Genomic DNA, 23,819 nt, shown 5'->3' with positions numbered 1-23,819 from the left:
ATTATTAATAATATGAATAATTAATATTAAAGTTTAGGAAAGTTATTAATAAATAAGTTAATAATAAAGTTTAGGAAATATTACTTTAAAAATGCGGAATGAAAATGAGGAAAAGAAAATTCAGACAAAAATGAACTCCAAATAAAGTATTAGGATGTAAAAGAAAAGAATGACTCTAATATCTTGCCCAGCAAGTGGAGACCATACAGGCTGAACTGGTTTAATGCTGTTAAATCAACTAAAAAATAAAATGTGAAATGACCCCAAATATATTTTGCATTTCTAAAGTAAGAGAAAATACTCTGGCTGGAGGTGATTGGAGAAGAATAGAGACATATAGAGGAGATTATAGATTATACATTATATACACATCCTCTGCAGAAAACCGGGGCAGTGCCTTCCTAGACGACATGAAAATGCAGAAAAGAAAAGAGTGAGAGGAAGATAGCTAGGGAAGAGGGAAGGAAAGAAAAAAGGAGAGCAGGTAAAATGTTGTAATGCAGGTTGCAGTGCTGTAGCCCCAGGCTCTTCATATCTTTTACATTTCTAATTAAAAGAGATAAAGAGTGAAGGAGTCATCAATCCTACAGTGATTTCCCTGTTAAGGTTTTAGAGGCAGCCGTAAAGCAGGCAGCCCGGCTCCATTGATTTTATAATTAGCTCCAGTCATGCTGCTAGGGGAGTCAGTGTGTAGAGCAGAAGAAAAAAAACATGGGAGAGCTAGAGAGGGAGTGGTATAAGAAAAGCAACAGAGGGAAAAAATGGGGTGAAGGTCAGCAAAAAGTTGTTAAAAAGCAAGAGAGGATAACAGGAGGCCAATGGTCCAATTCTACACAAGTATCTTTACAGGTAAATCAAAAGCCAGCGTAGAGCATCCATAATCTAGTGTACCTTTAGGACCTTTTACATATATATATTATACACACACACACACACACGCATACATTATACAAAAAGACTGATTTTGGCTCACAATCACATTTAACAAAAACCCACCAATTCACTACCTCAACAAATTAGAATACTTTATAAGACCAGTAAAAAAAAAAATTGTCAATTGTTGTCCTTCTGGAAAGTATGTTCATTTAAGGTACATGTACTCAACACTTGGTAGGGGCTCCTTTTGCTTTAATTACTGCCTCAATTCGGCGGGGCATGGAGGTGATCAGTTTGTGGCCCTGCTGAGGTGGTGTAGAAGCCCAGCTTTCTTTGACAGTGGCCTTCAGCTCATCTGCATTTTTCGGTCTCTTGTTTCTCATTTTCCTCTTGACAATACGCCAATAGATTCTCTATGTGGTTAAGGTGAATTTGCTGGCCAGTCAAGCACATCAGCACCATGGTCATTTAACCAACTTTTGGTGCTTTTGACAGTGTGGGCAGGTGCCAAATCCTGCTGGAAAATGAATTCAGCATCTTCAAAAAGCTGGTTAGCAGAAGGAAGCATGAAGTGCTCCAAAATTTCTTGGTAAACAGGTGCAGTGACTTTAGTTTTCAAAAAACACAATGGACCAACACCAGCAGATGACATTGCACCCTAAATCCTTACAGACTGTGGAAACTTAACACTGGACTTCAAGCAACTTAAGCTATGAGATTCTCCACCCTTCCTCCAGACTCTATCTTGGTTTCCAAATGAAATCCAAAACTTGCTCTCATCTGAAAAGAATACTTTGGACCACTGGCAACAGTCCAGTTCTTCTCCTTAACCCAGGTAAGACGCTTCTGATGTTGTCTGTGGTTCAGGAGTGGCTTAACAAGAGGAATACGACAAATTCCTTGACATGTCTGTATTTAAATTTCTTTATTTGAAAGGGGACAGTGTACATTTAATGAACATTAAAACAATGTAAATGTACCCGAGTTGGCTCAAAAGTACTAATTTTCATCGGTAGTCCCACAGCCAGATTTAAACGAGGCAACATTTAAAAATAATCACAAGTACAAAATAAAAAAAAATATCTGAAAATCATACAACACATTATTGTTAATAAATACAATTCATATAAAAATGATATAATATTTAAATACACACATAAAAGCACTAGTGCCCACAAGTTTGGCTCTCTACAAGCCATTTTTTTTTGCATTCTTTTTGAATGAAAAGAATGACAAGGAATGGTTGCCGGCACTGTGTTCCATTGCTGAACTGCTCTTACGGAGAAGACGGGCTGACCAAAAGCTGTTTTTCTCCAGGGTATGATGCAGTCTTCCCTCACTGCCCCTCTATTATGCCTTGACCCCAGCCTCAGTCCATTTCTTGAGAAGTTCTCTAAAATTGTTGAACCGATTTTTGCTTGACAATCCTCATAAGGCTGCTGTTCTCTCGATTGGTTGTGCATCTTTTTCTTCCTCACTTTTTCCTTCCACTCAACATTCTGTTTACATGCTTGGATACAGCACTCTGTGAACAGCCAGCTTCTTTGGCAATGAATGTTACCCTCCTTGTGAAGGGTGTCAATGATTGTCCTCTGGACAGCTGTCAGATCAGCAGTCCTTCCCCATGATTGTGTAGCCTAGTGAACCAAACTGAGAGAACGTTCTGAAGGCTCAGGAAACCTGTACAGTTGTTTTGAGTTGATTAGCTGATTGGCGTATCACAATATTCTAAAATGTTGAGAAGGTGAATTGGTGGGTTTTTGTTAAATGTGTGCCAAAATCATCACAATTATAAGATCCAAAGACTTAAACTACTTCAGTCTGTGTGCAGTGAATTTATTTAATATACAAGTTTCACAAAATAAGTTTAATTTATGAAATAAATGAACATTTCCACGACATTCTAATTTATTGAGATGAACCTGTATGTAAATTCTTTTTTCGGTGAACTTTTCGTTTAACAATAAACAATATGAATAATATTATTTAATAAATGATGTACAAAAGTTAATTGTTAATGTTACTAATGCATTAACTAATGGTAACAAATTACCCAATATTTAAGAAGAGCCAATAGACACATAACAAACATTATATTATTTTATTAATGAAACCCATCCTGCACCCTGAAAAGAACGGCATAACCTAAAAACAAATTAGATAAGTAAAAGATGGAATAACTGCACAAAAAAAAGCAAATAATAAATCCAATTCTTTCATTGTATTGCTCTGAAATTACCTGCTATCTCTCAGACATTATTCAATCTAAAAAAAATGAACAACCATTATTTAGGACTAATTTTAACATATTCCTTGCCATAAACAGGTTTCTGGCTGTAGTATGATGGGTAACAGTAATCTTTCAAGTGAAGTGTTTCTCATGAAAATGAGAACCATTTTCTCTGACATCCTGATGCTAAGATGATGCTCTAGAATACAGATTTAAACTATCATAGTAAAACATGGTCAAGCATACAATAAAAAATACAGTAGACCAATGAATACACAGTGACCACAAAACCTGTTTCAGTGAGGTGTAAGGGTTACATCACTTTTAAAATCAGTACAGATTATGGCATGTTGTACAAAAGGCAAATAACATATAGGAGCTTTTTAAACTTGACCCTATAGCGAACAGCAAGAACAAATCTACCAAACAAATAAGTTCTGCAAGCAGAGTGAGCCCAACAGGAATACATTTAAAACATGAAAAGAGAAAAGAAAAGAACAGACTTTTTAATGTATGTTACCTTTTCATACCCCCCCCCCCCTTAATTATTTATCTTTTTAATATATGCATTAAAATATTCTCCCTGTGAATGTAATTAAAATTTAATCATGGTGTTGAAATTATGAATTTTTCCTCAGAAAATGAGCTTCAGCAAAGTTTAGACATGGCCAAATAATGTTCTCCACATGATCCACGTGACGCACCATTAAGCCATCACACATTAAATTGAATTAAACATGAGATTCCTTGAATTTCGTGAGGGAAAATTTAAAGCAGTTCAATTCATGCTTTAAAATTAAAATTCCTTCTTGCAGTACTGCAAAAACTGTCTAATGTATCTCCAACCTCAAGAGGAACATTAAGTATTAATCTGTCTGTTTTAGTACATATTCCACACAGGTAATAATTTCATCATTTTTGTAAAACGGTGTTTCAATACAATGCATGAAACCACGATAAAGCACCAAATATACATTTAGAGGAATTAAATTTAAAGAATTCAATTAAAGTGACTAATTAAAACATAATTTCCCCCAACCTCCATTGTAAAGTAGATTTCCTCCAAAGAACATCTGGTGCATATGAATTACAGGAGGATGAGAGTAAACATCCTGAAAAAAAAAATCTAGAGTGCCACTCTTTACTCTTACATCTAAAAGGATGATTGATCAGTCGCTGATGTATCCCATTACACATAATCAATCATTTAATGTGTGAACTTACACACAATTTTTCTTCAAAAAAAAAAAGTTAAAAAATACTTCTATAACAAGACCCACAAAATCAAGTGCACCCAAACTAAATCTTACATTTAAAACCTGAAAGAATCTCTATGACATTGTGCTTTACATTATTGCTGATGTAGATTAATGATAATCGTTATATCAGTACAAGTCTACTGACAGAACACAAGAAAATCAAAAGTGAAAAAACAACCCTAACACACACACACACACACACACACACACAGAGAAACAAGCTTTACTTCCTCTGCCTCAAATACAACCTTTCTGTCAATCTGCTCATTAAAGACATCTTCTGCTTGTCAGTTGATATGTGTAAAATAACACATCCGTGCAAGTTACTGTAAAACCGTGTGCGGCATAAAGAGGTCTAATAGCTTATGTGTATTCTAAGTGCATACAAAGTGTAAAGCAAATTGCATATTTAAATACTCATGTCAATATAATATAAAGCGCAAATGCTTCTAAATAAAAAAAATTGTAACGTGTTCCACTGGTGCAAAGCAGTCCACGCAGCACTGGCCCTCGGTTCCTGCAGTTATGCTTCTCACCACAAGGGACTCTCTGTCAGATCTCTGCATGACAACACACAAAAGAGGACAAACGTGAGTTTGGGAAGAAATGGTGCATTTATAGGTGGCAGAGGTTGAAAGAGATGGATAGAGAGAGGGAAACAGACGGAGGGGTGGTGGAGTAGAGTTAAGGAGGAGAAAGAAAGAGGGTGAAGGAGAGAAGTGAGGGAGAAAGGGTTTTAATGATGCTGAAAATTGGCCGGTGAGCGCTGTCTATCCTCTCAGTAAATCATTGCTACAGCTTCCTGTCAACTTATCTGTCCTCTTGTCCTCCTCTCACAGAACTCCCCCATCCTTTCTCTCGCTCTCTTCCTCCTCACTAATTTTATGAGGTGGTATTCAAAACTTCCATCTCCTCACCATATTCGGACTGTCACCATAAATAAAGGCCTGCATTAGTCTGTGTGAGTGTGCAAAGACAGAAAAGGAGACGGACTGTGACAGGGAGATATAAAGAGAGGCGTTCGGGAGAGAGAAGGGCCGAATGTTTTTTGCAACAGTGACATATTTACTTGTGTGGGTTGTGTAAGAGTATATGTGAAAATCTATCTGAGCCCGTGTCTGCAGGTCACAGATAACGACAGTGTGACCGATGGGGTTAATAGACAGTGAATGTGTGTTTGTGCGTGCTGTACCCGAGGGTAGTGTCTCTGTTGTCAGGGAGGAGAAGAGCTGTCTCCTCTCCAGAGCTGTGCCCTCCTGACAGAGCGGCCTCGTACTCTTCCTCCTGTAAAACATACGCAATCACATGCACATGAATAAAGGGCCTATTCACCACAAGTCTGAAGAACGAGCACAACCAGATTTTTAAAACTGCAAAGTGCAGTGAACTATTTCACATTGAGTTTGAAATATTATGTGACATCAATGTTGTTGTTGTTGTTGTTGTTTTTTTTACACCTGAACACTACAGGTTTTTTTTTTTTATCAGTCAGTGCCAAAAGAACCTTGCCAACAATTCAGAGAACTAAAAATCTGGCTCAATGCATCGTGAACTCCAACACACTGAGCCTGAAATATTATTATGCAGTATTCTGTATTATTTTATTTGGATAGGTTTTTTCTTATTCTCTGTTGAGATTTATTTAGCTTATGTGCATGTTAAATCATTGAATTTGAATCCTAAACAAACTCAAGCAGACAGATATTATTATAGCTTAAAACATACAAAAATCAAAATGAACAACTGGCAGTAGTTTGTACCAGGGTAGGGTTGCACCAGCCATTCGTAAGACCTTATGTAAATTAGAACGTTAAGTCTACACTAGAGGCTTAGTAACATCTAGCTAGTTTGTAACTACATCTATGTTTGGTTGCACCAGTTGTTCGTAAGGTTGTCTCCTTAAAGTAATGTGTAGTCGCATAATGACGTTTACCCTAAATGATCCAATAGAAGCCTACAAATACGCGATCAGAACTTATTATATGCTGTGAATTTCAATTTATCCTTCATTCTAACTTCTTTTGCCTCACACAACAGTAAAATAATTTTCCATAAAAAAACAATACTACTTAATCATGAATAACATTAGCCTATAAGTAAGCTGTGTAAATAATACCCAGAAACTGTAACTGAAACAAAAAAGGAACAATAAATTATGAAATATAAGAAATAGCATTTATTTATTTATTTATTTACTTGTATGAATTTAAGTAATTTGACATGGGAATCCTAACCACATGCTTCCGTAAATATTTAGTTAAAACATAGTTAAGCTTGTTAATTAATAAAATTAATTGCATTTATTTATATTTCATATCTGGGGTCTCTGAAACCCCCAAAACAACAATTTTTAAGTAATATCTTTCATAAAGGATGTTGAAATTTTATGAAAAATAATTAAACACAAGATTACGGAGAGTTATGATGTATCAACCTCACTTCTCAAACAGAACATGAGCAATTAGCATTCAGATCCCCAAGAAAATCAAATTTTACTTAAATTTTGATATTCAGAGTTGATTTGGATGATGGAAAAAATTATTGGTTCAATGCCCAAGGAAAGCAAAAATCGATAAAATGGGCACCTTCAATGCAATACAAGTCTCTTTGGACTAATGTGTCTGGCAAATGCATAAATGTGAATAACCAATCATTGTGCCAATTTTTCCCTAAATATTTTCTATGTAGCCACAAATATTATTTATCATTTTTGGAAATTTGGAATTTGATAATAACAAACCCTCACCGACTCAGAGCTGTGAGCGTGTGTGTGAGCACTGGGCTGATGTGGAGATGAGAGGGGTGCAGGTTGGCTGATGACCACCATGTCCATTCCCGAGGGGTGTCTAGGAGAAGGTGGAGGGGTGGCCGGGAGCAGCAGGTCAGCATGGGGCTGCTCACACAGACTATAGTGGTTCAGAGGACCAGAAGAGTGTGCGTCCTGCAAAGCCTCTGGGTTCTCATCCTCAGAATCAGAAAGCAGTGGGCTTTCTGCATGACCTGAAACCAGGAATAGCAGATGAGCTTGTGTATGGCTGTCCAGTTAGAGGGCAAAAATGATATCTTATTTTGTGTCATGTGAGTTTCTTTTTTGCAAAAAAAAGCTTATCTTGACAGTAAACAGGTCCATCTATAAAAAATTGACTATCATGGAAAAGTTCTTTATTTTTTGTAATTTATTTTTAAAAAAAAGCAAACTTCTATTCTAGAGTCATTGCACACAAACTGATTTTTTTTTTTTTTTTTAATTTTGATGGTTATGACTTAAAGCTTAAGAAAATAAAAAATTCAGTATTTCAAAAAATTCCAATAAAAAAAGACCAATCAAAAAAAGATTTACAAAACAGAAATGTTCAAGGTTTAATTATGTACTCAATACTTGGTTGGGCTCCTTTTGCATGAATTACTGCTTTGGCTTGGCATGGAGGAGATCACCCTGTGGCACTGCTGAGGCATTATTGAAGCCCAGGTTGCTTTGATAGCGGCCTTCAGCTCCTCTGTATTGTTTGTCGGTGTTACTTATCTTCCTCTTCACAATAGCCCATAGATTTTCTGTGAAGTTCAGGTCAGGTGAGTTGGCTGGTCAGTCAATCACTGTAATATCATAGTCATCAAACCACTTGGAAGTGGTTTTGGCACTGTGGGCAGGTACTAAAGTCATGCTGCAAAATTAAATCAGCATCTCTATAAAGCTTGTCAGCAGATGGAAGCATAAAGTGCTCCAAAATCTTGTACACAGCTGCATTGACTTTGGACTTGATAAAACACAATGGATGAACACCAGCAGACGTCACGGCACCCCAAATCATCACTGACTTTGGACACTATACACTGGACTTTTGATTCTGTGCCTCTCCAGTCTTCCTCCAGAACTTGATTTCCAAATTAAATGCTAAACTTTCATCTGAAAAAGGGACTTTGGACCCCTGAGCAACAGTCTAGTTCTTTTTCTCCATACTCCAGGTGAAATGCTTCTGTCGTTTTTCTGGTTCAGGAGTGGCTTGGTTCTAGGAATGTGACAGCTGTAGCCCTTTTCCTGAAGACGTCTGAGTGTGTGACTCTTGATGCGCTGACTCCAACTTCAGTCCACTCCTTGTGAACCTCTCCCAAGTTCTTAAATCGGCTTTTCCTGACAATCTTCCCAATACTGTGGTCATCCCTGTTGCTCGTGCACCTTTTCCTACCACACTTTTTCCTTCCAGTCAACTTTCTATTAATATATTTTGATATAGCACTCTGTGAACAGCCAGCCCTTTCCACTTTCTGTATCTTACGGTGTTGATTGTCTTCTGGACAACTGTCAAGTCAGTAGTCTTTGCCATAATTGTAGTTGCATGTTCTAAACTAGCCAAAGAGGTGCCCAATATTTATACTCAAAATTAATCAAACTAATCAAGCTCAAAATGGAATATACATACTGAGCAAGTCGTAACCATCAGAATTAAAAAAAACAAAACTCTTGAAATATTTCAGTTTGTGTGCAATGAATCTAGAATATAAGAAAGTTAGCTTTTTTTAAATGATTATTATTATAATTTTTTTCATTGGTTAAGCTATATATATATATATATATATATATATATATATATATATGCATAATACTGTTGTCTACTTTTTCAGGGCAGACTTTACACTATCAGCATAAAGTCTGGTAAACTTAGAAAGTTATACTGGCCAAAAAGTTGTTCATCTTTACCTACAATTTTTGTAACACAAACAAATCATATTGTAGCTTGCCATTTGCCACTGTGGTAAAACTTTCAATTTTTTCACGAAATATGTCAGGTGTGAGCACTTGGATGTAAAATATGGTGTTTCTATAATAAAGCAATGATATATTCTGATGTTGTGTAGTATGGCAGAGTTGTATGTGCAGAAGGTGGGGTTGGTGTGCTGTGTTGTACAGTGGTGAAGTCATATCATTGTGCATGGCCGTATAATGCAGTGGTGTGTGGCATTTTATGATGTGGCTGTCTGCTGACTGGAGTTCTGTGGTATTGTTGTGTGAGGGCAATAAAGAAAAGAGACAGACCCACAATAGTGTCGTTGTGTAGTGATGTATGTACAGAATTAAAGAAAGCACAAGTGACTCACTGCTCTGCAGCAGCACCGTCTCACTCCATTTAGAATCACTCAGCACCTCCAGCCTTCTCTCCAGCTGACGGCTGTACTCCATCACTTCCTGCAAAAACACACAGTTAACAAACCTCACAGTTAAAAATAATGTTACACTGTAATGTTTAAAACACCATACTGTCCGTCATCCTCTTCCTAAATAATGGGTGTCTTAACGGGTCAGATTTCAGTAAATAGTTGGTACTTTGCTTGTTAGGGTTCCATTCCCAGACCATGCATTTCTGCCTAAATGCATGACCAAACTCTTTATTTTCTGCAAACTCCATTCACAGCCTTACATAGGTAACATACTAACCATATGTTCCTCCACCTATAAAAGATAATTAAAAGATTATAGCTGACATAATGTTTCTTTACTTAATAATTCATGCAAAGACTAACAAAAATATAAGTGTCATATTCCTGCATTTAAATCCCTCAGCCTGATCAGGTTCCAATGTAAGTGTATTTACTTTGTGGAAAATTGCTTTAAGCCAGGAGCCCAGCACTGTCAGACATTCAGAGAGCAAAACATAGAGAGAGCTTGCCTCTGGTGATTAAGACTGGTACAACAGCATGTTTCTGCTATGCCTTCAGGCTCATGTGAATGAGATGGTTGTTTACCAAGAAACTGAGCAAACTTTGTAAACTTGTTGGATGAGCTGTGAGAATTTTTGAGATGGCTTTAATAAGAATAAGACAGAACTGAGCACTTGAGAGTTTTGTGAGAACGGCAGAGATCTTGCCTGTATTTCTGTCTGCAGCTGCTCCTTTTCTTTCTGAGCCACCCTGAGACTGGCCTTCAGCTCCTGCAGCTCACGACGAGTCTCGCTTAGCTGAACCTGACCACACAAACACAAATTTGACATGAGTATCAGAAACCATAACAGTACATATCTTAAAACATTTAGATTTCATTGCAAATGTAATTCATTCCTCAATTTACATTATATAAACATGTAAATGGTCTAGGTCACTAAACAAATGTAGGCAAAGTTGTGATACTACTGACCATGTTAACTCCTACTAGGGCTGTCACTTTTGAGAAAAATCTAATTCGAACAGATACCGAATATCATGCAGTGTATTAGAATATATTTGAATATCTATGAAAAAATAAAAAAATAAAAAAAAACGGTCTAATCATAGACTGTAAAAAAATGCGCTTACACATGGTATTTTACTTACAGTTCGATTACGGATATTTCAAGTTCAAATGCATATTCGAATATCGAATAAAAAGTGACAGCCCTAACTCCTACAGAGTGTGCTGTTAACACTGTTAAACAGACAGGACTAAAAAACATATTGACAAGAAAACCACTGCTCTTCATTCATTTGTTTTATTACTGACTTTTTACTTAGTTACTTGAAAAAACTTGAAAATGTTTACTTAAAATTGGGCTAAATGCCATTGTTTAAAACCAATTTAATTACATATTTAAAATTATTAAATAAAGATTGTTCATTAGCATGTTAGCTTTTGCGACAATGTGTGTGTATATATATATATATATATATATATATATATATATATATATATATATATATATATATATATATATGTATGTATGTATTATGTATGTATGTATATATGTATGTTTTTATAATTGTAAAATCTAGAAAGAATCTTTCTTGCTTTGCTTTTGTATTTACCCGATTGCAGTCTTTCTCTCGTCCCAGCTCCACCACTGCTTTCTCTCTTTCCATCCTTGCCTCTTGCAACATCTCCTCCTTCTGCTGAATCTCATCATTTAGACGTTCCAAACGCACCTTTTCCTTCTGACAATTCATGCAATTACTTCAAAGAACTACAGTCTCAAAGTTGCCTTTGTGTTTTTAAAAAAACATATTTTTCAAAACACACACCTGTGCATTCTGCTGCAGGGTCTCTCTCTCCTGCGCCCAGTTAGCCCTTCCCTCTCTCAGAGCCAGACTGGCATCTGCCAGCTGAAGTGTGAGCTGTGCGGCCTGAAGACGGGCCTGATGAAGTTCGGCATGTGCGGTGTCCCTCTGAGCGACCATGTCTCTCAGCTCCCCCCTCAGAGTCTCCACGCAGCGTTCACTCATGTTCAGACGCTCTTGAACACTCCGGAGTTCACTTAAAGCCACTTCATTGGCTGCCTGCTCAACAATGACAGATGTCATCTCATGCTCAAAAGATGGTGTCAGTCCAGAGACAGTTAGGAGGACTTGCATACATGACTTGTAGCATCCATCTGGATCCTTTTTTTATTATTATTATTATTTGCTGGACTATATAGACATTGTTCAAATGTGTCACATCTGCATTTACAATGATAAATCATTTAGAAGTGGTTTTATACAGCTGAGGATATTTAATAAAAATTTATAAAAATGAAATCACTAGCAAATTACTTTTTAATACTTGCATTCAGCTAGGATGCATTAAAATGATAAAGATTTACAGTAATCCTTAAATTAGCTATGTCTATCTATATTAGAATTTTTCTGAAGGATCATGTGACAATGAAGATTCAAGTAATGACTACTCAAAATTCAGCTTTGTCATCACAGGGAAAATATATCATATTTAGAATATATTCAGATAGAAAGGTTATTTTAAATAGTAAAAATATTTTTGATTTAAATAAATTCAGCCTTAAAAAAAATAAATAAATATATATATATATATATATATATATATATATATATATATATATATATATATATATATATATATATATATATATATATATATATATATTATATTATATTTTTTTCAGAATACATGGCTACAGTATGACATGCTTTTTACCCCCATATAGTGTATTTACAACATTTACCAGCAGGGGCTTATTGTTTTGCTACGATTAAATTTGTTTTGAAAAATAGGAATCGGGATTTTGAATAGAAATATTACCAAATAGTTAAAGATGTGACATGGGCAGTGGAATATGTACTGTATTTTTTGGACTATAAGTCGCACCTAAGTATAAGTCACATAAAAAAAAAACATACAAGTCGCACTGGACTATGAGTCGAATGTATTAAGAACCAGGAACCAAGAGAAAACATTACCGTCTACAGCCGCGAGAGGGTGCTCTATGCTGCTCAGTGCTCCTGTAGCCTACCACTGAAAACTGTTAACTGAAATATTAACTTAATATATTTAACAACAACAAGAACAGATATTGGTAATCTAGAAAGGCAAGTTATTCAGCTAACGGTACACAATAGTACACCGAACAACAGGCTGAATCGGTGCCCGGTTTGTTAACATAACACATTAACAGTTAGCTACACAACAGCATAAAGAACATACCCTGAATAGGCTAAAATTAAAATAACAAGCCAGCGAGTCCAACAGTTACCGTTAACGTTAAGCAAGTTCACCATGCTCCCGCGATCTTATTCCACTTAGGCTACAGGAGCACTGAGCAGCATAGAGCGCCCTCTCGCGGCTATAGACGGTAATGTTTTCTCTTGGTTCATTTCTCTTGGTTCATGTCAAATTAATTTTGATAAATAAGTTGCAGGACCAGCCAAACTATGAAAAGAAAGTGTGACTTATAGTCCAGAAAATTTTGTAAAACATCCTAGAAGATGGGAGTGAACTTCTTTTAACTTGAGCACAGTGTTTTTAGAATGGCGTTTCATACATGAGACACTGCCCTACTTGAATCCCTTATATCTAAGGTGAAAGCTGGGGTGTGAAAACTGTTGGAGTGTTACCTCCTTCCTGTGAGCGCTGTTGAGTTTGTGCGTGAGGGTGTTGATGGTGTCTCGTAGCTGAAGGGCGTGTGTATCTCTCTGGGCCAGCGAGCTTCTCAGACTCTGGAACTCTGCTGACAGACTGTGCAGCTCCTTCTCTGTTTGATCCATCTTTAACTAGTATCATACAGAAAAAAATGACACCATTATGACCATGTACCTGTTTTTATACTTGTGTATAAATGGATAGGTGTTAGCTGACAAACCTTCTGGTTCTTGTGTTCATCCTCATCTGCCTTCTTTTGAGCTGCTGCCTTCTTGGCCCGTTCCCTCATCCTACACCGATACAACACACCAGAGGAGCAATGCAACCATGTGGTTCATAGAGACAATGAGACACTGTTTACAGTGCCAAACAGAGCTCTAGAAGGGGTCCAACTGCCCCAACAACATATGGATGTAGTCAAGGATACATATGGCCACACTGTATGAAACCCTATCATGTCCTAATGTGCCCCAGAGAACAAAGTAGGACATGTATTGCAGAAAAACAATCATTTTAAATTTCAGAATAAGTAGAGCATAAAAAAATGCTCTATTTAACGCTCACGTCATCAACATGCAGTAACAATTATGCGGTATCTGTGTGAAGCCTTTTTAGGCCTCTTGTTAAAGTGATGTACAGTGTGAAGTCATTAAGAGAAAATCTTGAGAAAACTGGATGACAAGTGGACACTGGAGACACATTTAAGACATGCTAATAGCAGCTGTAAAAAACGTGCAATTCAACCAATGTAGTCTGAATCACAAACATATAACTCTTATTGGTTATTTTTAGCGAATCAAATAAAGTAATGCACTGCACGCACACACACACACACACACACATAATATATATAGAAAATTTGTATTAAATTTTTTTCAACCAAAGCACCGAAATCAAAATGATAGTTTATTTAACCAAAATCCGAAACCAAACATAAAGTTTTGTAAATTAAACTCATTAGGCTGTTTAGGTTGTCTTGTTCACAGGTGATGAACCAGTTGTAGTAAAATCCTTTGGCAAAAAGCCACTTCTCCATGTTTTAGCCAAACAAATTTTTCATAATTTTTGATCACAGCTCGCCACACAGCTGACGTTTACCTTTTGTAGCTTATCTGTGTTGTGTATGAAACCGACACTGACACCAGAGTGTTACCACAAGCCAAGGGCCTTTCAGAACTATTTTTGAAATTTCAGGGTATCACTAATCAAAAACATACAATGCGACTGCTTTTGTAGCTGCCATTGTAGCCTGATTACTAAAATGAATGTCTCTTATGCACTAATTCTAAATCATTTTAAATTAGTCTGAACCTATGCCCTCTTTAATTTAAAACATCAACCGATAGACAGTCTCTTTCATATGTAAATCAAAATGTTCATTATAACTAATATACACCCAAAATAATTCGAATCAAACAGAAAATCTGAATTAAAACTCAGTCCTACAAACTATAACAAAGCAGATCTTTCAAAGATTAGAAGACACAAAGCCTCTCACCTTTCTAGGTCAGTCTCTCTCTCCAGGCCTCTCTGGGTCAGTACTTTAATGTCCTCCTCTAGCTCTCTGATTCGCTGCTCATTAGCTTCTTTTTGAGCCAGCAGGGCTCTCTTCTCCTCTGTCAGGGCTTCACCTAAATCCTCAACTTCCTAAAAGAGAGAGGTGTGATGGTAGTGAGGTGTTTACACTAAAGCGTATCACTAAAAATCATTTGTGTGTGAACGTATACACCACAGTAAACACAGTAAAGACAAAATATACACACAACCGTGACCCTGGGGGTGACCACACATGCTGATGGAATGAGTGTTTACACTACCTTCTGCTGCTTCTTCATCTCTTCTACTTTCTCCCTATATTCTCTCACTTCCTCCTTCAGCTCGCCGATCTTCCTGTCCAGCTCCTTGCGGCTCTGCTCCCAGGAGCTTCTGTCTCTTTCTCTCCTGCCTTTCTCCCTCTCCACGTTCTGGTCTGCTGCTTCCAGAGCCTGGAGCAACTGGGCACGCTCCTTCAAACACTCCTGCAGACGTCTCTGTTAGGGAAAACGGATGGAGATCCAGTTTTAAATTAGGTCTGTCAATCGATTAGAAAGTTTAATTAATTACCCTATGTGGTGATTAATCAAATTAATTACATATACAAATATTTGCTGTGAAAACCTGACATTGTGGCAGATCAAGTAATTCATTAAATACTTAATCATTCATTAATAGCATATTATTATGTGATATAAATAATTATCTTGACTTAAAAAAATTTCTTACAAATGCTTAAAAAGACATTACATCTGCAGTCAATCAATTAAAAAGAAAGAGATATAAGACCGTAAGAATGCTGCTGACTCAGTTGGAAAGCTAAACACAGACTATTTGGCATCTAAAGCTGTTCATGTGATTTTTAAAACCACACAACAAACACACACATTGTGGCAATGTTAAATGGAGACTCTCTGTCTGACGTCTGCAGCTTTCTGTGGATTCAAATATCAATACACTGGGACGTCTCTATTGAATTTTTACCCTTACTTGCACAAACAAACAGTTTTTTCTGCTCATCAAAGACTGCATTTATGTAATCAAAAATACATGAAAAAATATAATATTGTGAAATATTATAATGTAAAATAATGTTTTTCTGCATTAAAATGTTATTTATTCCTGTGATGCAAAGCTGAATTTTCAGCATCATTACTCCAGTCTTCAGTGCGTCATGATCCTTCAGAAATCATTCTTATATGATGATTTATTATCAGTGCTGGAAACTGTTGTTACTTAATATTTTTTTGAAATCTGTGATACTTTTTTTATATATATATATATATATAAATGCTGTTCTTTTTAACTTTTTATTCATCAGAGAATCCTGAAAAAAGTATCACAGTTTACAAAAAATATTTGGCAAAACAACTGTTGCCAACAGTGATAATTATAATAATAGATCAGCATATTAGAATGATTTCTTAAGGATCATTAAACACTTTATACTGGAGTAATGGCTGATGGAAGTTCAGCTTTGCATCACAGAAATAAATAATATTTTAAAGGATATTAAAATAGAAACCATTATTTCATATTGTAATAACATTTTGCAAGATTACGTTTTTTTTTTTTTTTCATCAAATAAATGCAGCCTTGAAGAGCATAAGAGACTTCTTTAATAAACATTACAAGTCTTACTGACCCCGAACTTTTGACCGATAGTGTACATTTATATTTATATTACAATTAAGTGAAATAAACTTTTTTTTTTTGTGATGTGATGAACCTGACATGTACTGTACTGTACTATTAATGGGAAAAGACAAAAACGAGTGTGGACCTGAAGTAAAACATAGAAAGTGACTCTGAAAAAGGAACCAGCTAGAAAACACATCATTAACTATCATTAATATATGTCTGTGATGGATGTGAGTGGAAGCAGCAGCTCATGCATCTGCAGAGAATGCTGCCACCCTAGGCAACTGTCACCTGGATATGGCATTGTCTCATTTGTGTGAAATGATGGACTGAATTACAGTCTTAACACATTCTTTAAGCTCATCTGACCTGCAGCAGCTGGGCTCTGGGAATGACCAGCAACATGTCCTCGCCCACTTCCTCCCCCTGACCCTCCTCTTCCAGAGTCACCAGCTCCTCTAGGGGCTTTGGGGCTGAGAAGGTGAAGGCAGGGCTGCGAGAACAAACCTCTTCTCTTCCATCCACATACACAAACTGGTATTGTTGAGCACTAGGCCCTGGTAGGTACGAAGCTGAAGAGAAGAGAGAAGAGGGAAGCTGTGAAAGGCCAAATACAGGCCAACAAAACTATGAACAAGACAACTGTATTGTGTGGGCTCTGGTTTTGAATACAGATGAAGTATATTTGAATATTTTCTGTCTGGTTATTCATAGTAAGTGAAGTTCAGAGATTTCCAATGAAACCACTGAATCCTGGGGCATTGATAATGACCTCATGTAGTTTTTCTCTGAGGTCTCCATCACCATTACTCACCACAAATTACAATGCTGCCAGTCTGTATTGTGCAAATCTCAGCCCAGACAACACTTTCACTGGCACACACACTTGCCAAAACTGATTTACACTACCATTCAAAGGTTTGGGGTCAGTAAGATTTTTGTTAGTATATAAAATTAGATTTATTCAGCTAGGACACATTTAATCGATGAAAAGACCGTTAAGATATGTATAATTTTACTGAAGATTTCTGATTTCAAATAAATGCTGCTATTAAATAATCATTAAAAAATAAATAATTAAATAAATCATTGTTTCTACAAAAATATTAAAACACTGATGATCAGAAATGTTTCATGAGCAATAAATCAGTTTATTAGAATCATTTTTTTTTTTTTTTTTTATAAGGATCATGTGACATTAAAGACTAAAGAAAATTGAGCTTTGCCTTTGCAGGAAGAAAATTAGATATTTTTTAAATCTATTGAAACATAAATGTTACTTTAAGTTGCAATGATATTTCACAATATAACTGGTTTTACCAAATTTTTGATCAAATAAATGCAGGCTTGATGAGTATAAGAGACTTCTTTCAAAAACAACCAAACAAGAACAAAAAGTTCCTGACCCCAAAGTTTGAACCATAATTTATGTTACTTTAAATGGATAGAATTCACTCTCTGTAGAATTAATTACTACAGATGTGCTTTTAAAAAAATCATCTGGTCATTAGCTTGTCTCAAAGATTAGTCGATTATTTGGCTATAAGGAAGCCCTGAATAATTAGAAAATTAAACATGTTTGCACACAACAATTTAATGGTTTTATGCAGGGATTTACTGTGTTGATAGTACTGCACACTATAGCACAGTATGGTAAAGCCTTTTCAAATGAATTGCATCTCTGAATTTGTTCTTTTTAAAGCATCGCCAACTCTATACAAGTGATGCAGAAAAACAAGTCAATCTAGGGTAATTTGGGAACATCCTGCCCATCCCTACTAATAACTAACTACAGGCGAATTCCTTTGTGGCATTTTATCTCCCTTACAGGCCATCTGATGATGAACGTTTGCTAATGTAATGAATGCACCTCAGTGAATAAGACCAGCAGTTGCATGAATCAATGCAAGAAACTGTAATGAGCTCCTTTTAATGTCCCTAAAGCACTCTATTCTTTATTCATACTGTATTGAGACCATCAGCTGACATAGGGCTTGAACATCCAAAATCGCTGCTTCAGAGACCTTGGAAATTAACACAGCAGTTCACAGAGATCCCCTCTTTGTAGCTGGATGGAGCTACTGCCCACACAAACGTATGGTAGTCCTTGACTGATGTCCAGCCAACCTGAGGATAAAAGGAAACAGATCAGCTTTAATTAAGCAAAAGAGCTACAACAAAGCTGAAGTCTGGTTCTATCTCTAACCTTAAACAGTCCAATCCAGTCATTACTGGCCCATGTGTGCTGTGGGTTGATGGTGTAGTGGCAGTCCACTCTGCTCTGAGGAAAGTAGCAACTTCCAACATTTCGAAACTCCACCCCCCATGTCTTCTCCATCGCAACAGAATAGTGATGCACCTGGGTAAATATTAAAATAATCTAAAACTACTTCATTTTCTTCATTCTTTAATTATGATACATGTAGTTTTATGGCATTATTATATGAGAGGTTAAGTGAAATATTAGTATTTAAAAATAATAATAATTCTGAACATTGAACCAAAAAAAAGTTTATAAAAAGTTTTTAAAGGGGGGGGGGTGAAATGCTCATTTTCACTCAATATCCTGTTAATCTTGAGTACCTCTAGAGTAGTACTGCATCCTTCATATCTCCAAAAAGTCTTTAGTTTTATTATATTTATAAGAGAAAAATAGTCTGTGCCGATTTTTTTTTCGGAAAAACACGAGCCACTGGAGGCGTGACGTGTGGGCGGAGCTACAGAATCACGAGCGCAAGTAGGCTTTTGCGTTGAGAGCGTTTGGAAGTTGTGACATTACCGTGAGGGGAAAAAAAAACCATCATCCAAAACAAACCATGGCTAACGGTCAGATTCAGCCATTTATTTATGATCCAGAATCAGATCTAGAGGCTGAAACTGAATGAGAGCAGCAGCAGCAACGACTCGCTCGGAGCGGGGCTCGAACCCGGGTCTCCGGCATGGGAGGGGACGCACTAACAAGGAGGCAGAGACATCTTAAGCAGTTTTACTCACCGCCTGCAGTTTCAACACACGATCGTGACCCTTTTTCGTTGTGATTGCATCATCCTTAAGAAATAAACGATGTGCAAAGCCGGCGTCAAACTGGGCCTTGTTTGTAAAACAAGCATCTTCGAAATGCAGGGAACAAACAAAAACACTTGCAAAACTCCGTCAATGCTCTCTAAAAATAAACTCCATCCACTGGTCCCTTAATGTTTTTTTTTTTTTTGCTAATCTGTGCAGGGTTGTCTTGCCCTGGCAACCAAAAACACACTTCTTTTGTGACATTTCGTGACGCTCTCGCTCTGATCAGTGAATGTCTGTTGTGCTCTCTGTTCTCTGCTATACGGGAGCGCGCGCTCTTCCGGCAGACGCGCCCTCAGGACCCATATAAGGAAATTCCGCTCCATCTAACGTCAAACAGAGCCATACTCGAAAAAAACTTTCCGAAACTTGTGACAAACCGGAAGGAGTATTTTTGGAACAAAAATACTCCTTCAAACGTACAACTTAATTTTTGAAACTTTGTCCATGTTTAGCATGGGAATCCAACTCTTTAACAGTGTAAAAAACTCAGTATGCATGAAATAACATTTACCCCCCCCCCCCCCTTTAAAAACAATATATACAAAATACAATATATTCTAGATTCATTTTAATATCAAATCTTGATGTTAAGAAAATGTTCATAGACATGCCACTTACACTCTTTTAGAAATGCATACCTGAGATTAAAAACAATAGTAATTTTTTTTATCTTAAATGTGCTATATCTTCACAATGTATCTAAAAGTTGTTTATTTTTATTTTTGTACAACCTCTAACATCCATGGAACCTGTACGTTCCTCATAATGTGGTTTTATGGTGAAATTTTCTTTTTTAGATTTTTAAAATGTTCTTCACGCAAAGAAAAAAATGGTTCTTTAACTGGACATTGAAAGGTTACTTGGGGAAGCAAAAATGTTCTTAAGGCATCATTGTGAAAACACCCTTTAGAACCTTTATTTCTAAGATTGTGTTAGTTGGCTATTTCTATATATATGCATGATGTATTTGTCCATACAAATATACAATATACTGTAATTCTAAACCGGCTTTAATTAGTTTTATTATGGACATTATTATAGAGGCTTATTGAGGACAGTAGGGGAGAGGGGAATGTGTTGCAGAAGTGAAGAGGAAAATAGAGTGACAGGTTGTCGGGCGCCACAAATGCTGTGACTGGCTTTGTGAACTGTATGGATTACATGCAATGACAGGTGGGTCCATCATTAGCACTTCATAATAAACTTCACACTCCATATTTAGACTCCCCATGAACAGGCCAAGGACGTTTTCTTATGTCATCTGTCTGATGTCAGAAACTTGCAGCTTAATTTTAATGCTCCGTATCAAGCTCATTTATCTCAAAAGATCAAGGATAATTTGATTCATAATTTGAATCGTTTGAACTGTGGTAAAAAAAAAAAAAAAACTGAACTAAAAAAAAAAAATGCACTAATTTAATGTACTTAAATATTACTTGATAAGTGACATTTGATTGTTGATCAATAATACAATTTTTTTTTTTCTTTACAAACAATCGCGGATGGCTATTGCAAGCGAGGCCCAAAGTTAGAAACAATCTCAAGTAACTCGATGGAGCGTCGAAACAAACAAGAAAAAACAATGCATAGGCAGATCTAACACTTTGACAAAGCAATTTAAAAAAAGAAAGAAAGAACATGACAACATTATAACTGTTGTAGTCAATACACATTCCCTGGGAACGCCTCAAAGTAGACTGGATGTTATAAACATGGCATGCTTTGTCTTTACAGTAGCTGCGTGCTACTGAACATGCAGCAGGTTTTTTTTCTCTCTCTCTCTCTTTTTTCCTTTTCTGGAAAAAACAAGCGTCGTATAACAAAACTCACCGGATTTAGCTTAGATAATGAGAAGGATATCCTCTTGAAAAACGATGCTCGATCATATAGAAGAAAACATTTATGAGATTGATGACAAGCGTAATTTACACCGACACATCCGCCGAGATGAGCTGTGCCACGAACCTCTCACAACAATAACAAAAACAGAAGCATGGGTGCTTTGGAGGGCCTCGCTGCATTATGGGAAATGAAGTTCCATTACTGGTTCTGAATCATGGCTCAGATACTCAAAAAAAACTCAAATCCCCATCTATAATGACGACATTTGGAAGGTCGACGTGAGAATTTAGACGTCATGGTAACGGTACCGCTATTGGATATTTGATTGCTTCATATTTCTCATCGGATTCATCGACTTGGTTTCTATTGGTGAAATATGTATGTCAATCAACTGATGGCCAATGCGATAGGTGCCATAAGAAATCATGGAGCAAAGCAACGCTATTGCGACATGACCAAGTGATGGGAAGTCTGACTCACTTCCGCGAATCGGTCTTTCGAGCAGACCACAACAACAATGCAATGATTCGTTCAATTATGTCGCGACTGAAAATGCTATTTATAGTAGTGAAATGCTATTATAGGATAAAATTAAACTTCGTCGTGTATGTGTGTCAATACAAATGCATTGCATGGAGTCAACATTTGCAGTAGCCTATGTTCTATTTGTATTTCTATTGATTGCTAATTAGCTCATTAAGCTTGAAGTAGCCTTAAAGTAGGTAACGTAAACTTAAAATGCTCAAACTATAAGCTCACTTATGGCCTTGGTTATGTCATGTCAGAAAGAGACAGTTCTTGTTTAGTTGGCTCGAGAACTGCTCGATTCGGTTCGTTTCGAACGATTCGTTCGGTCTGTTGTAAAGTTTCAAATGAATCGTTAGAAAGACCCGATGCAAAAGAACTATTCGAAGGTTCCAGGTTTGCAAGAGAAAGTTTATATAACAATAAAGCACCTGAGTCAGACATGTTTCGTTTGCATTGTCTTTCCCCATACTTGACTGATGTCTGCAATGACCTAATGTCTTTAAACGCCCTCTTTTCGGGGTTATTCTGCTTTGATTCCAGCAGATTCAGCTCGAGTAAATGGCACTCTTCATCTCTTGCTGACTCGCAGAAACTTGAAGCTACAATGCTTGCCTGCGAAGCTGAAAAGCATATGCTAAATGCCTATCGTGCTTCAATAACTTCTACTAATATTTGTCTCACTCTTAGGTTCGAGTAAAATTAGCTGTCCTAATGGCAGCTCAAAAAGAAATAAAAGCATTTAGAATATATTTAATAGATGGTTAATGGAAAAGGATGTTTAGAAGTGTTAAATTAGAACTGATGAGATTTATTTTCCAAAACATTGGTTTGTCTGATGTTCTCGTTTTGAACACCAGATGGCAGTATACTTTTAGGAAACGCACTGCTAAGAGGGAAGAGATGCAGGTGTGTGTGTGTAATTTTTTTTTTTTTTTTAACCATTACAATAATTTAAAATAAATGCCCATAAATTGTAAAATAGCGTTGTCATACCTGACAATCTTTAAGATGTGTTTTAGTGTCTTCTTTACAATTTAGAAGGAAAATTACACTTTTTATTTTTCATAAAGCTGGAGTAATAGCTGATCCAAGCGTGTATCTCTCGTATTTGTGGCAGGCTTAAATGGAAGAATGATTATATTGGAGAAAACATTTCTTAAAGAATTTGGCACATATAATACAATACAATACAATGGTGCTATTTGGAGGTCAGACGTCAAAGTCATATCTACATTCTAAATCAAGTGCCGATTTAACACTTGCATACCTTTTGATGTTAAAGATTCAGGGCTTTAGTGAATCTTTCACTATTTTAAGATCTTAGACGCTGTCCATTGCACTGCCTGCACAGTTTTGGAGTCCACTGAATCCGCTTCAAAATGCTGAAATGATTTAACCACTGATAATCACCTTATTTTCTGTGTGGTTTTAAGGCATCAGAAGAAGTTTGCACTGCAAGGAAGGCAGCCATGCCGCGGCCACTGCAAACAAGATGGCCACCCTGAGCTTGTAATGCATGCAGGCAGTAAATGAGGCAGACCTATAAAGGTGCTGAGATTGTTTTAACAGAGTGAGCTTGGCTGAAATGCGTCGAAGGCTGCGTGAGAGGCAGGCAGGAAGGGGGAAGGGGGAAGGGGAGAGGCGTGTGATTGATGGCACACAGACAGTGTGTTACTGACCTTGGTTGATGACGAGTCTCCCTCAGGCCCATGACACTCCTAACCTCGCTCCTCCTCCCAGGCGCTCCATGTCAAGTGTTTTTGAAGGGATCAATGAGAAGATCTGGTGCAGGCCAGACTTATGTTGGCCAGTCATTTTATCATCTCATTACTAGCCTGGTCTGGGATTCCTCTTGCTTGTTTTATAGATGCAAAATGTATAGAATGACGACTACTGAGTTTTCTTGGTAAATCAGACCTTTGTAATCTGTATAAATGTAGATGGATCTAACATGTTTTGTTAGTTACCATCAGCTGGCAAGCCAATGAATATGGACATTTTGATT

At 36.8% G+C, this 23,819-nt stretch overlaps 1 protein-coding gene and 1 long non-coding RNA gene across 2 annotated transcripts in view; one reads left to right on the top strand and one right to left on the bottom strand.

Moving 5' to 3' along the window:
* Nucleotides 1-23,819, top strand: part of LOC113065719 (uncharacterized) — a 44,275-nt gene that overhangs the window by 3,033 nt on the left and 17,423 nt on the right. The gene's annotated exons all lie outside the window — the stretch shown is intronic.
* Nucleotides 2,963-21,428, bottom strand: LOC113065706 (calcium-binding and coiled-coil domain-containing protein 1). Its single transcript, XM_026237177.1, has 15 exons — nt 21,275-21,428; nt 18,582-18,734; nt 18,400-18,502; nt 16,745-16,947; nt 15,019-15,231; nt 14,700-14,848; nt 13,422-13,491; nt 13,177-13,332; nt 11,350-11,604; nt 11,137-11,262; nt 10,227-10,322; nt 9,460-9,547; nt 7,112-7,365; nt 5,558-5,649; nt 2,963-4,925 (listed from the first exon to the last, which is right to left on the bottom strand). The coding sequence occupies exons 2-15, from the start codon at nt 18,711-18,713 to the stop codon at nt 4,898-4,900; spliced, it is 1,965 nt and encodes a 654-aa protein (XP_026092962.1). The 5' UTR covers nt 18,714-18,734; nt 21,275-21,428; the 3' UTR covers nt 2,963-4,897.

This window comes from Carassius auratus, chromosome 48 (genome assembly GCF_003368295.1).
Source record: "Carassius auratus strain Wakin chromosome 48, ASM336829v1, whole genome shotgun sequence".
NCBI classification, from domain to species: Eukaryota; Metazoa; Chordata; class Actinopteri; order Cypriniformes; family Cyprinidae; genus Carassius; species Carassius auratus.
The sequence above is the reverse complement of the archived record's forward strand: the minus strand, read 5'-3'. Positions and strand labels throughout refer to the sequence as shown.

What these genes read in the sequence shown, in the direction of transcription:
- LOC113065706 (XM_026237177.1), bottom strand. Translation starts at nt 18,713, where the DNA reads ATGGAGAAGACATGGGGGGTGGAGTTTCGAAATGTTGGAAGTTGCTAC. An exon ending in CCAGAGCCCAGCTGCTGCAG is followed by an intron (nt 15,232 to 16,744) that starts GTCAGATGAGCT and finishes TTTCCCTAACAG; the next exon opens with AGACGTCTGCAGGAGTGTTT. An exon ending in AGAGAGACTGACCTAGAAAG is followed by an intron (nt 13,492 to 14,699) that starts GTGAGAGGCTTT and finishes GTATCGGTGTAG; the next exon opens with GATGAGGGAACGGGCCAAGA.